We start from the raw sequence: 14,638 nt of genomic DNA on the forward strand, positions 1-14,638 counted from the left end.
CATGTTAAATTCTGGACACAGTATGGTGATTGCCTGCAACCAGAGAACTTGGAAGAAGAAGTGAGATTGAACTGTGAATTAAAGAACTTTTCTTGAATTTACACACACATTACATACAAGTGTGCTTAGAATTAGAAGGGGGTAATTTGGGTTAGTATAGAGTATAGTATAAGAATAGAGTTAAGTTAAAGTATGATTCTCTTTTCATGTTTGAAGTTGATTAAAAATAACTTTTGTTTTGAAAGCCACTTGGCTTGGTGAATGTTAATTGCTGCTGGGCTTTGGGGTCCTTTGGGCTTATTTCAAAAAATGACATATTTCAAAAAATTCACTGCTTTCAAACTAAAGCAACCCTAGCTAACATTGGGGATCTCTCTGTCATGCCTGAACATCATTCTGATCTTTCTGCCACATCAAAACCCAAATATTAAAACACAAGTAATCTTGGTCTGCCTTGCAAGGTCCAATTGATGGAGAGTGGGCATGGTCATGCTCGGAAGCTGCAGTCCAGGTGATCGATTCTTCCAGATTTACTGCTTCTGTGAGTGTGATGTGTGTATTAGGCCAAAAACACAAGTGTTTACTCCAGCAGCTTTTATTTTATTTAAACACTTTCTTCATAAAGACACCTTCAATATTGTTAAATTGGTTACATTTTAAGTCTGTGAACAGCAGAATTGTACATCCGCTCATGAACAGGACACTAATGATGGATCAGTAAGATGTGGCTCTTATATCAAAGTGTCTGAGAAGTTTCTTATTGGGAGGCAGAGGCAGTTAAAATGTGGTTACACCACTGGACTAAATAAATAGACATGCTATCATATAGAGGAACGGCACAGGTAGCACTCCTTTCCCTCTGCTCTCTCGTCACTGCCAGGTTTTAATGTTGTTTAACCAACCACAGTTAATCAATGCTTTAAAGTCAATTTGGGCAAGAGGAACTATATAATTTTAAAAACTAAAGATAGTATCTTCTGGTTCCATTACCCACTCAAGTCACATGCACCATACTTAAATCAGGGTTGAAATGGAAAAACGGAACCATCCAAATTTATCATACTGTACTAGTTTTCTATAACAAGTGCCGAGGGAGAATGAAGAATCTAAATGTTCTGTTTTAAGAGGCTCAAGCGGATGTTCATGGATACAAGTGTTAAAACAATGCATAATTATCTTTTAAATATTGGTCATCATTTACAAGATTTTGGTAGAAATAAAACGTTTTCAAAATGTCCGAAATTTCAAACCACTTTTATAGACTGACCTATTTATTGTTCCCTTAATGCAGAACCTCTTAACCTGATTCAATGGGATTACACAGAACCGTATCACTGTGGCTGGTATACCCAGTGTTCATAATGCCACTGAGAACAGCCAATCCTTGCTGCTTTAATGGCTGACAATTCGTGGTTGTCTCAGCCAAACACAACATTTGTGAGAGAAGCATTCAACAGCTTCTTTCTACAGGTGGCACCAGGCTACTAAGCCTCTGAGGGATGCAATGTGCTAAAGTAAATAGTTCAGTAACTTTTCTGCATGTGCTGGGTGTTTTGGGGAACAGAATCTAATCTAGACTCTAAGGCCACAGGTGACCAAGTATACAGGATCCTTGGATGGATGTTGGTCAAAGCTCAAATGGGAATTACCAAAAACTCTCAAATGTAACCAAAATGTGCTGGGAAATTAAACCAGCTTGTGTGCATAAATGACGAGTCTTTAGGGCAGTCCAAGTGTTCTCATCTCAACTTCAGTTTCACTCTTTAAAAGGCAGTTCAGGAAGAGCAGATAAGATTGTTAGTCATCCCATTCTGAAAGAGCTTTATCCTTACCGTCACCAACAATGCGATGAACATTATCATCTGAATCCAATTCCAATTTTGGTTTCAATAGGTATGAATACCAAAGTTTCAGCACAGAGTACATTATGTTTGGAGTCTTGAGAATTATTGATAACTTTGAAAAGGATTAACCTTTATCAAGTTTCTCCCTGCCTCAACCTTTTCAGTTAATGAAGATTACTTGTACAGATCTTGTTCAAATGCCCTTTGCATTTAACCTGTTTAGCAGTACATATAGTTCATTACGCACAAATGCAATGTAAAACTGGCAGGGAAAGCAAGAATAATAAATAACAATTCTGATGAGTTGTCCAGTGGTGAACAGGATTAGTTGGGCTGTAAATCCCAGCAGGTTTTGGTATCAGTACCATTATACACAGACATGTTTACCATTCAGAAAATGAAAGGATGAGGTGAGGGTGCTGCTGTCTTAGTGTATGTACACAAAACACAAATAGATTAAATCAGTGGTATTAAAAGCAGAGCAAGGGGTTAGACAGGTCAATTCCAGAGTTCTCATATCAATGATTTTTCAGTTTAAGCACAACATATACTCAAGGTAATTTCATAATATTTTTAAATTTAAAATCAGAATAGTGTTCCCCCTTGAATTTCACTTGGATTGGAAAGCTCTAACTGCAGTCAAAGTCAACCTTGGAACATTTACACCTCAGTTACTGCACACTATTAATCCATGGACTCTGTTCCTTCAGAGTTAAATAAGAATTAAAATGTTTCTATAAACACACTTGTCTGGTCTAATAAAAACCAATGAAGCCTTGAAATTTCCGGGGTTTAATGTCATGTCTCTGGGAGCTGGTTAATATCTGTCAGTTTCGTGTCATTCAGGATTGCACGGATATTCTCCAGAGTTTCCGCCTGACGAATCCGCTCCAACTGCACCTTCGGGGGGAGGGAGAAGGACCCAAGGTAATTATTACTTTTGATAATTTGTACATGTTCAGAGTAAAAACATACCATATCTTTTAACCACAAGAAAACTCAAGTTACTTACGTCGATCAACTGCCCCACTCCCCAATTTATATCTGTGGCCCCACAGCTTTACATTGGTAATATTCATGCACATTGCACTGGCTGACAGAAACTGATCGATCCAAGATGCAATAATTCACAAACTGGGTAATCCATATCACTGCAACCCAGCACAGTTAGAATCTATATCTTCCTCTCCCTTTCCTATCTTCGTTTAAAAAGTGCCCTTTTGATGAGAGAATGTGATTTTGCCGCAGAGTGGAATGGTATCTCATCAAGTGACTCTTCTTTCAGTCTGTGAAAGCAGGCCCTCCGACGGGAGCTGAAGAAGTACCTCCTGCACTTCCTAGCTGACTCACTGCCCTTGTGCTCTCAGTAATAAAGGAGGCTACACATTTCAGCGAACAGTGCAATTTTAACACCTCTACTTCCTCAGATGCTTAAGGAAATTTGGTGCATTCCCCATGTCCCTCACTAACTTCACAGAAGCTCCATAGGAAGTATCCTGTCCAGGTGTATCATAGTTAGGGGCAGGAATTGCTCCACACAATTCCATAAAACTACAATGATTTGTGAATGTCCGTCACACCCTTCCCTCCATCAATTTCATCTTCACCAACCACAGCCTTGGGAAAGTAGCCATCCCACCCTGGTCACCCTCTCTTCTCCCTTTCCCATCCAGTAGAAGATACACAAATTAGAAACTATGGACCTCCAGATTCAAGGACTGTTTCTATCCTGCTGTTGTCAGACTTTTCAATGAACATACGAGAGAAAAAGAAAACGACTCCTGCACTGTTCAATGTTTCTCTTTAGAACCCTACCCTGTACTTCTGTTTCTGTTCTTGTACTACCTGCTACAGTCCATTAAGGGTGACTTGTCTGGACAGTGCCCAAAACAAAGTTTTCCCACTTTACTTGCTTCCCTTGTCCAACTGTACAGCTAGAGAAAAGAGAAATCAAGCATTTCCTTGGAGGAGACAGCCCAAAGTACAATCTGAGAGTGGGTAAGAGCAAGTGGCAGGCAGCGCAAAATACTGATTTAAATAGTGAAGAAAACAGGAGAGTTGTGGGGAGAAAACAGGTCACTTCTCAGTTGGCAGCGATCCATTCATTTAGTAGTACTGCACAGAACAGGCCCTTTGGCACACAATGATGTGCCGTCCGATATAAACCTATGCACAACAATCTACCCCTCTTCCCTCCTATAACCCTCTATTTTTATTACATTCTTGCGGCAATTTGAGAGTCTTCTGAATGTCCTTATTGTACCAGTCTCCATCATCATCCCCTACAAAGCATTCCAGGCACTCTCCATTCTGTGTTAAAAAAAGTACTTCTGATGTCTCCCCCAAACTTTCCTCCACTCACTTTGTACTCTGGATTTGCTATTGCTCCCCCAGGAAAAGATGCTGGCTATCCATTCAATCTAAGCTCCTCATAATCTTATACACCATAAGATATAATAATCTTATTTTTCATAAATAGGCTGTCACATTGAACACTAGGCAGTCACGGGGAAACTGTAACAGACTGTGTGGCATATTGGGGAATTTTGAAAAGCATTCAAAAATAAAGTTTAACATTTCTAAAGTAACATCTCTGACTTACTTGTGCAGGTGAAACTTTGTATAGACTACAGCATTCAAGGTCAGAAGACAATCACTGAGCCAATTTACGCAACGTTACCACCGCCAGTGGGCTGATAACGCCTCAAACCATGCATCTTGGCGCCTCACAGTTTGGCGGGCAGCAACCTCCTTTGAAGAAGACCGCAGAGCCCACCTCACTGACAAAAGGCAAAGGAGGAAAAACCCAACACCCAACCCCAACCAACCAATTTTCCCCTGCAACCGCTGCAATCGTGTCTGCCTGTCCCGCATCGGACTTGTCAGCCACAAACGAGCATGCAGCTGACGTGGACTTTTTACCACCTCCATAAATCTTCGTCCGCGAAGCCAAGCCAAAGAAAAAGCATGGGACAGATTGATCCTCCCTGTGCACCTTGTGTAAATTGATTCCTCACCTGCAAAGTTTGGGAGAGTTTCACGAAATCTCTCTGCACTTGCTCACTGACGTCCAGCTCTGTCTGCAACCTCTGCCCTTTGTTCTTCTCCTCGTATAGGAGCTGCTCCAGACTGGTCTGAAACAGAGGGGAGAATACCCAGGTTGTTACTTGGGACCTTGAATAATATTACACAAGGTATTTATTCTCTTGCCAGTAAAACTGGGCTGCCTAGTTCAGAGCCTCATCCAATTAGCCATCTAGACTGCCATTCTCAACCTTTTGTTGGCTGTAGCAGGGTGGCCAAATTTGCTTAACGTAAGAGCCACAAACGATAAAGCTCAGATGCTTGAGCCGCAGAACAAGAACAAAATTCACACATACATTTTTATTGTTACGTACACGTTCTGTAACAAAAATTTTATATAAATGTTAAAAAATGCATATTAAACGCAATAATATTTATTCATGCATGCAGTTTTTAAACTGACACAAATATGTAAGAAAAAGTAAACCAAAAAAATGAGAGATAATTTAATCAGATTTCCACCTTACAAAATTAGTCTTACCATAATAATATTTTTTATGGCTAAAATACAATGCTACAAATAACAGGCTATGAAAGACGCAAGTCAGATGGGCAAGGAGGAGAGACTGGCAGCGCAAGTAGGGCGACCGAGGCAGGGGGGAGACTGGCAGCGCGAGTTGGGCAGGTGAGGAGAAATTGGCAGCGCGAGTTGGGTGGGCACGGGGGAGAGACCAGCAGCGCGAGTCAGGCGGGTGGGAGACCAGCAGCATGAGTCGGGTGAGCGTGAGTCAGGCGGGCGAGGTGGGGGGGGGGGAGAAGACAGGCAGTGAGCCGCATATTAAAGCTCACGAACTGCGGTTTGCTATAGCCCCATTAGGACTCTACTCAAAGTTTATGGGCCACCTTACTGGTGAAGCAGTCACATTTAGTTGGTTTCTTTCGTACTTCTGCCCTATCGAGTACATAATTTTTTTTATAATGATTTCAGACTGTGGGCCCCCCCCCCCCCTTAAATGTGCTGTGGTCCCCAGGGTGGAGGATTGGCAAATGGCCCCACTGAGAATGGCTGCTCTAAAAAAACACAGAGATTCAGCAAAACCCTTTTGCTACTACATATAAATCACAATTCTTTGGTGTTTGGTCCTCTGGTACTGATGAAAATTGTGGGGAAGAAGTTATTATTTATTTAGACATACAGCATTGTAGTTCAGCCCTCTGTGCCACCCAATTTACACCTCATTAACCTATGCCCCTGGTATGTTTTTGGAGGAAACCAGAGTCCCCAGAGAAAACCCATGCAGTCCAGTCCTGATCATTGGTGCTGTAAAGGTGTTGTGCTAACTGTTATGTCAACTGTGCCACTAAATCTTCACTGATTGTGGTCTAGAGATGAGGAAATCCATGATCTAACAACACAATGGGCTGTTAACTCCCAGGTCTTGGAGTTTGCCGATCAGTTTTGAGGGGATGATGGTGTTAAATACTGAATATTTAACATTTCCACACATCTGTGGAAATTTGCCAGGGTTTTTGGTGTCATACCAAACCTCCACAAACTCCTGAGGAAGTAGAGGCGCTGACATGTTTTCTTCACGATGCCATTAATGTGTTGGGCCCAGGAAAGATCCTCCAAGATAGTGACTCTCTAGAACTTAAGTGCTCACGTTCTCCACCTCTGATCCCTCAATGATCACTGGATCGTACACCTCTGGCTTTCCCTTCCTGAAGTTAACAATCAGCTCTTTGGTTTTGTTGATATTGAGTGAAAACTTATTGTTGGTGCACCATTGGCCAAGTTTTCAATCTCCCTCCTGTACGCTTCATCCCCTTCCTTTATACAACCCACTACCGCAGTAGTGTCAGTGAATTTGTAGATGATGTTGTTGTTGTACCGAGCCACACAGTCATAGGTGTAAAGCAAGTAGGGCCGGGGGCTACGAACATAGCCCTGTGGTGCTCCGGTACTGATGGAGATTGTGGAAGAGATGTTCTTACCGATCCTCACTGATTGTGGTCTGGAGGTGAGGAAACCCAAGCCAGGTCTTGAAGTTTGCAGTTCAGTTTTGAAGGGATGAAGGTGTTGAATGCGGAACTGTAGTTAACAAACAGCATTCTGATGTATGCATCTTTGCTGTCCAGGTGTTCCAGAGCTTTGTGTAGAGCCAGTGAGATGGCATCCAGCACAGACCTGTTGCTATGATAGGCAAATTGAAACGGATCCATGTCGCCGCTCAGATAGAGCTGAGATGCTTCAACACCAGCCTTTTGAAACACTTCATCACTTCGGATGTGAATGCCAGTGGTTGATAGTCTTTTAGGCAGGTTACCACACTTTTCTTGGGCACTGGTACATTGAGGCCTGTTTGAAACAGGTGGTTACCATGCCTTGCCAGAGTGAAACCTTGAAAATACATTGGCACACTATACTGGTGGAGACATCTATCACTGTTTAACACACTGGTACACCATAGGTAGGGATGGGTCTGTCACGATATAATACTGGGGTACAGACCAGGTAGAGACAGGTCAGCCACTGCATAATGCTGGAGTACATTACTAGTGGGGATACTGTACAACAATGGGATACTATATAGATGGGGACTGTGTTGTTGTAGAACCTTGTGCTACATGATAGGTAGGGATTGGTTTGTCACTGTATAACACTGGAATATTGTACTGGTCAGGACAGGACTGTCACCAAATAATACTGGCATATAGTACTAGTGGGGACAGGTTTATTTCTGTACAACACTGGGGTACAGTCCTGGTAGGGACGAGTATGTCACTGCATAACTGGAGTACAGTGCTGATGGGGATGGTTTTGTTACTGCATAACACTGGGGTACAGCAATGGTTTACCAGAATGTTACCTGGGTTTAAGCATCTAGAGTATAGGGAGAGATTGGACAGATTAGGTCTTTATTCTTTGGAGCGTAGAAGGTTAAGAGGAGATTTGATAGAAGTATTTAAGATTATGAAAGGGATAGACAGAGTGGATGTGGATAGACTATTTCCGTTAAGAGGAGGAAAGATTAAAACAAGAGGACATGAGTTAAGAATTAAGGGGCAGAGGTTTAGAGGTAACATGAGGGGGAACTTCTTTACTCAGAGAGTGGTAGCCGTGTGGAATGATCTTCCGGGAGAAATAGTGGCGGCGGAGTCAATTGTATTATTTAAGAAAAGGTTGGACAGGTATATGGATGAGAAGAAGATGGAGGGTTATGGGCATTGTGCAGGGAGGTGGGACTAGAAAGGGGTGTTTGGTTCGGTGCGGACTAGAAGGGCCTAATGGCCTGTTTCCATGCTGTAATTGTTATGTTAATAACTCAGAAGACTAGAATGATAGGCTTTTACTTACAATAAATTTGAAGGTCATCCAGTTGTGTCCCAGACTTTCTGGGTAGGGGTTATGGTGTTGGTGTACCGTTTTACTTGGAGGGATGGGCAGAACCAGTGCTAACAGCACCTGTCTTGTGACAGCTAGACACAACAGTCTCCGATCCACTGGCAACTAGTCACTACGGCCATGAGGCATAGTGACTCAGCAGCACCCATAAGTCTACTGAGAAGCCCTGGCCTACTCAACATAACTACGTCATGAGGTCGTTAGCATTTCAGATGCCATGACACCAGGTCACATGTTGTGTGTCTATATCAAGCCTGAAAACACTGTAATAAATCTCTTTGCTGGCTGACAACTTCAGGTGTGGTCTTGTTATTTCAACATGATGGTGTATGAGCATATCATCCACCACATTAGTGACCCCGACGCAACAACGAACACGTTCAACAGCAACACGCCAACGAGCCAGCCATAAAGGACATGCTCAACGGCCAAGCTCAAATTAATTTACTACAGCAACATGCCAACGAGCCAGCAATAAATAACGGACACGCTCAGTGGACACTCTACAAGCCCAAGCTCAAATAACTTGCAACAACAAGCAGCTTGCTTGGAGTAACACTCCAATGAGCCAGGAACAAATGATGGACCGCCTGACCCAGCTGAACCTACTTTCGCACTGCTCCAGTTGACCTTAGCTATGAATGACTGCAAATCAATTGGTTGCTCCTTCCTCCATGGTCGACTGAACGAACAGCAAAGGGTGTTGTAGAAAGCTGTAATAGCACTGGGATAGAGTACAAGTTGGGATTGGTCTGGCATTCTATAACACTGGTGTATTGTACTGGTGGGCATGGCCTACCACTAAATAACATTGGGTACAGTCCTGATGGGGATGCATCTGTCACTGAACAACTAGAGAATATAGTTACTTTATATGGTGGGGACAGTTTTGTAATCATGTTACACTGGGGTTCAGTATTGGGTAACAGTGAATAACAATGGGGTTCCGTACTGGTAAGGGCAGATATGTCACTGCATAATGCTGGGGACAGGTTTGTTACTAGACAACACAATGGCACAGCATTGGTAAGGATAGGTTTATTACTGCACAGATCTCTCCTGGAGCCACCACATCAAGGCAATCGTGATAGAAGCATACCAATGCCACAATGCTTTGTGAAGTCTGAGATTTGTCTTGTTCTGAAATACTCAATCAAACTTTTCCAGGTGTATCACAGCCTGGTTTAGTAATTCTCATGTAAGTGAGAAGGTTGCATAAGCAGGTGCATCACAGGTCTAACCGCTCATCCATTACAGACACTATGGTGCCTCAGGAAGGCAGCCAACATCATAAAGGACCCCCATCTCTCTGGCCACAACCTCCAGAACCTCTAGGTTTAAGTAAAAACACAATGCTGGAGAAACTCATCTGTCAAACAGTGTACAGTACTTTATATATCAAAGATAAAGATACATAATCAATTCTTCAGGCTTGAGCCCTTCATCAAGGTTTTAAAAAAAAAGTTGGCAGGCATCTGATGAAAATGGTGGGGGGGGGGGGTTTGAGGGGGAGGGGAGGAGCACAGTCCCAAAGGCAGGAAGTAATAGGTGAATAAGAGAGGGAGGGCACAGCACTAAGCGGGGGTGGGGGGGGAGAGATGAATGGAGAGGGAAGGGGGTGAAGAGCTGGAGGAGAGAAGACAAAGGGAAGGGAAGAGATAGAGAATGGACAGTGGGTTAGAAGTCAATGTTAATGCCATCTGGTTGGAGTGGCCAGATGGAAAATCAAGTGTTGTTCCTCCAATTTATGGGTGGTTTTGGTAGGATAGTACATGAGGCCATGGTCAGATACATGAATGTGGAAGTGAGGTGGTTGGTCACTGGGAGATTCCTGTCACTGGTGCGGACGGAGCGAAGCTGCTCAGCGAAGTGATCTCCCAGTCTGTGCCCAGTCTCACTGATGTACAGAAGGTTTAAGAACAGGTTATCAGTATTTTGAACCTCCTCGTACTACCCTACTTGTGGGATCCGCCCGCCCTACCCGCCCCCAGACCTATTTGTGGGACCTGCCTGCTCCACTTTATGACGGCTGCATGAGAACACTTTGGCCCCCTCAACTTTATTCATTGCTTTGATAGTAATCCACTTTTTGGTTCGTCTTATAGCTTCTGATCTCACACTTCCCTGTTAATCTTCATTTTCACATTGCAGGAATAACTTACTCATCACCACCTGCTCCTACACCTGTTATCATGAGCAAACTCCGAAACCTTGCACCTCTTTACCCCTCCACTACATTCATGTACATAGTACACATATGAGAACCAAGAACTTATGGCTGAAGTATTTACTAGTTACATCGCTCTGACCTCTGAAAAGAACCTATTTACTCCGATTCTATTTTTGCTGTGACAGACAGTTTTAAATCCTACAATTCCTGGGGCATTTAACTGATGCACCAATCTCTTCTGTGGCATATTTTCAAGCCGTTTGGAAATCTAAATGTGCTACATCTACAGGTTCCGCTATCACCCACCCTTTCACATAAGACATAAGAGCCATCCCGCCCATCGAGTTTTCCCCGCCATTTAATCATGAGCTGATCCATTTTCCCACTCAGCTGCACTGCCTGGCCTTCTCCCGTAACCTTTGATGCCCTGGCTGATCCGAACCCACCATTCCTTATCTTAAATACACTCAAATGACCTGGCCTCCACAATTGCCTGTGGTGACAAATTCCACAGATTTACCACCCACTGACTGAAGAAATTCCTATGCACCTCTGTTGTGGCCTCTTGTCTTAGACTCTCACACCATTGGAAACAATCTTGTAATTCCTGGAATCATTCTAGTGAACCTCCTTTAAACCCTCTCAAAAATAAACACATCCTTTCTTAAATGAGAAGCCCCAAAATGCTCACAATACTGTGAGGTCTACCTTATAAAGCCTTAACATGATACCCCTGCTTTTATATTCTACTCCTCATGAAATGAACGGCATCCTTGACTCAACCTTCAGGCCTTCAATCTACCTTCAACCTTCAATCTACACAAGGACTCCCAGGTCCCTTTGCATCTGGGCATTTAAAATTTTCTCCACATTAAAAAAATTAGTCTGCCTGTTTATTTTTTTCTACCAAAGTGCATGGCCGTAAACGTTCTGCATTTGCATTTCATTTGCCACCTGTTTGTCCATTCTCCTAATCTGTCCAAGTCCTTCTGCAGCCTCCTTGACTACCTTCTCCTCCACCAACCTTTGTATCATCTGAAAAATGGGCCACAAATCCATTCTTTCCATAATCCAAATCATTAATATACAATATACACCGACCCCTGTGTATCACTACCAGCAATTGGCAGCCAATGAGAATATGACTCCTGTATTCCACTCTCTGCTTCCTGACAATCAACCAATGCTCTACCATGCTAGTAGGTTTCCTGTTATACCATGGGTTCTTATCTTGTTATGTGTGTCACCTTGTCGAAGGCTTTTTTAAAATCCAAATATACAACATCTACACATCTCCCTTATCGAGCCTGCTTGTCACTTTCACAAAGAATTCCAATAGGTTTGTCAAACACGATTTTCCCTTCAGGAAGCCATGCTGGCTTTAGCTTATCTTGACATGTGCCTTCAATAGTCCCCAACTTCATGCTGGACAATCAACTCCAACATCTTCCCAAACTGACATCAGGCTAACTGGTCTATAATTTCCTGTTGCCTGTCTCTCTCCCTTCTTGAATAGTGGGGAGATAGATGTGATTTTCCAGTCCTCTGGAATGATACCAGAATTTATTGATTTCTGAAAGATGCCTGCACAATCTCCTCCATTACCTCTTTCAGAACATGAAGGTGCAATCCATTTAGTCTGGGAGACTTAACCATCCTTAGTCCATTTAGCTTTCTGAGCACCTTCTCCCTTGAAATGGCAACTGCTGTCACATCCATTCACCATCTGACACACTGCTCGTGTCTTCCCCAGTGAAGACTGATGCAAAATACTCATTTACTTACTCTGCTATCTCCTTGTCTCCCATTATTATTTTTCCAGTGTCATTTTATACTCCCCCTTTATCTACTCTCACCTCTCTTTTTCTCTTCATATTTTTTTCAGAATATTTTATTTACAAATTTTAAACCACAACAGTAAAGACATTTCGTTCAATGAAAAAACTTTCGAACATTATACAGGTGGTATAAAAGAGCCCCCGCCTCCCTCCATCCTCAATCCCCCATAAAAAGAAAGAAGCTTTTTGAATCCTCATTGGTATGATTTTCACTTTTTTATGAGTTTGTTAGTTATCTTCTGCAAGTCTTAAAAAACTTTCCAGTCCTCTATCTTCCCATTCATTTTTGCTTCTTTAAATTTAAATTTTGACATACAGCACTCTAATCTGCCATTCTGATCCATGAGTCTGTGCCACCCAATTAACCTTGTATCCCCTCTTTTGCTTTCGTTGGCTTTGACTTCGCTTGTCAGCCACAGTTATGACATTTTAACATTGATGCATTTATTCTGAACCTTCCCCATTTCTTGCAGAAACTCTAGCTGCTCTGCCATCTTCCTCACTTGTACCCCCTATATTTTGGCCAGTTCCTCTCTCATGCAATTATTTTAATCCACAGAAATACCTATACATCTGACTTTAGTTTCTCCTTGCTAAATCTCAAATTGAACTCAATCATATTGTAATCACTGCCTGCTAATAGTTCCTTTATCCTGAGCTCTCATCACCTCATGTGCATTACACAACACTCAGTCCAGTACAGCTGATCCCTTAGTGGGCTAATCAACAAGCTGTTCTAAAAACCATCTTGTAGGTTTTCTACAAATTCTCTCTTGAGATCCAGTCCCAACCTGGTTGTTCCAATCTACTTGTATGTTAAAATCTTCCATGACCATCATAACATTGCCTTTTTGCCACACCCTTTCTATTTGAACTATAGAACATTACAGCACAGAAACAGGACCCTTCGGCCCTTCTAGTTGGCGCTGAACCATTTTTGTTTTGCCTTGATCCACTGATCTGCATATCTCTTCCATCTATGTACCTGTGAAAAATGGCTGGAGATGATTAAACTAGCACCATTCTTTCTGTGAAAAGTGATGGAAAGCTAAATATGTAGATAAGAGCTTGAAAATAGTTAGCCACCAGCTAGTGATCCCCTTTCTTATCAGAAGCCTCAAGGATAACGGACTCTGGTTTAAACTGAGAAAATGACCAAGGGTATCCAACAGTAACCATTGTGCTTGCTTAATGAAGACACAAATATTAACTTAGACGGCCCTAATGATGAAACTGCCTAATTAACATAACATGCAATGTACGATGAGGGAGGGACTGTGTGGTATCTGCAGGGACGGAAGTAGAAAGTGGAAGATTGTAAAGTATTGAAGTCTCGACTGGAGGTCGAGACTGGAGTCACATCAGGAGGTGTGATGTTGAGTGTGGGACTGTACAAAAGAGTGATGATTTTGGACCTCCGGTGTGTCTTGGGACTAAAAGACACCCGGCTCTACAGACCCGAAATAAAAGCTGAACTTGTTCTCCAAGACTTTGTCTCCAGAGTAGTGATTGCGAGCACTTTATATTTCACATACCTGTCCAAATACTGTTCTGTTTTGTTGTAATTTATTGTCCATATCCCAGCTACTGGTTGGAAGTCTATATATATATAAATGCCAACAGTGTCTTTTTACCTTTGCCTTTCTTAACTCACTATTGTTTCTTATCCAGACTTATCCAGAGTCTGGAAAAACAACCAACTGAAAAACCTCACAAAGATAAGCGTATACAGAGCCGTTGTCATACCCACACTCCTGTTCGGCTCCGAATCATGGGTCCTCTACCGGCACCACCTACGGCTCCTAGAACGCTTCCACCAGCGTTGTCTCCGCTCCATCCTCAACATCCATTGGAGCGCTCACACCCCTAACGTCGAGGTACTCGAGATGGCAGAGGTCGACAGCATCGAGTCCACGCTGCTGAAGATCCAGCTGCGCTGGATGGGTCACGTCTCCAGAATGGAGGACCATCGCCTTCCCAAGATCGTATTATATGGCGAGCTCTCCACTGGCCACCGTGACAGAGGTGCACCAAAGAAAAGGTACAAGGACTGCCTAAAGAAATCTCTTGGTGCCTGCCACATTGACCACCGCCAGTGGGCTGATAACGCCTCAAACCGTGCATCTTGGCGCCTCACAGTTTGGCGGGCAGCAGCCTCCTTTGAAGAAGACCGCAGAGCCCACCTCACTGACAAAAGGCAAAGGAGGAAAAACCCAACACCCAACCCCAACCAACCAATTTTCCCTTGCAACCGCTGCAATCGTGTCTGCCTGTCCCGCATCGGACTGGTCAGCCACAAACGAGCCTGCAGCTGACGTGGACTTTTTACCCCCTCCATAAATCTTCGTCCGCGAAG

The 14,638-nt window shown here is 43.0% G+C and overlaps 1 protein-coding gene across 8 annotated transcripts in view; it reads right to left on the reverse strand.

Annotated features, from left to right (window-relative positions):
- Positions 1-579: 579 nt before the first annotated feature.
- rabep1 (rabaptin, RAB GTPase binding effector protein 1) overlaps positions 580-14,638 on the reverse strand; it is a 314,581-nt gene continuing 300,522 nt past the window's right edge. For 7 of the 8 annotated variants that reach the window (XM_069885028.1, XM_069885025.1, XM_069885027.1 and 4 more), the window contains 2 exons: positions 4,862-4,978; positions 580-2,744 (listed from right to left, as the gene is read on the reverse strand). In XM_069885028.1, coding sequence (XP_069741129.1) covers positions 2,643-2,744; positions 4,862-4,978 — 219 coding nt within the window. In that variant the 3' untranslated portion in view covers positions 580-2,642. The remainder of the gene's footprint in view (positions 2,745-4,861; positions 4,979-14,638) is intronic. The other variant, XM_069885024.1, reaches the window with a different exon arrangement.

Source organism: Narcine bancroftii, chromosome 6 (genome assembly GCF_036971445.1).
Source record: "Narcine bancroftii isolate sNarBan1 chromosome 6, sNarBan1.hap1, whole genome shotgun sequence".
NCBI lineage: Eukaryota > Metazoa > Chordata > Chondrichthyes > Torpediniformes > Narcinidae > Narcine > Narcine bancroftii.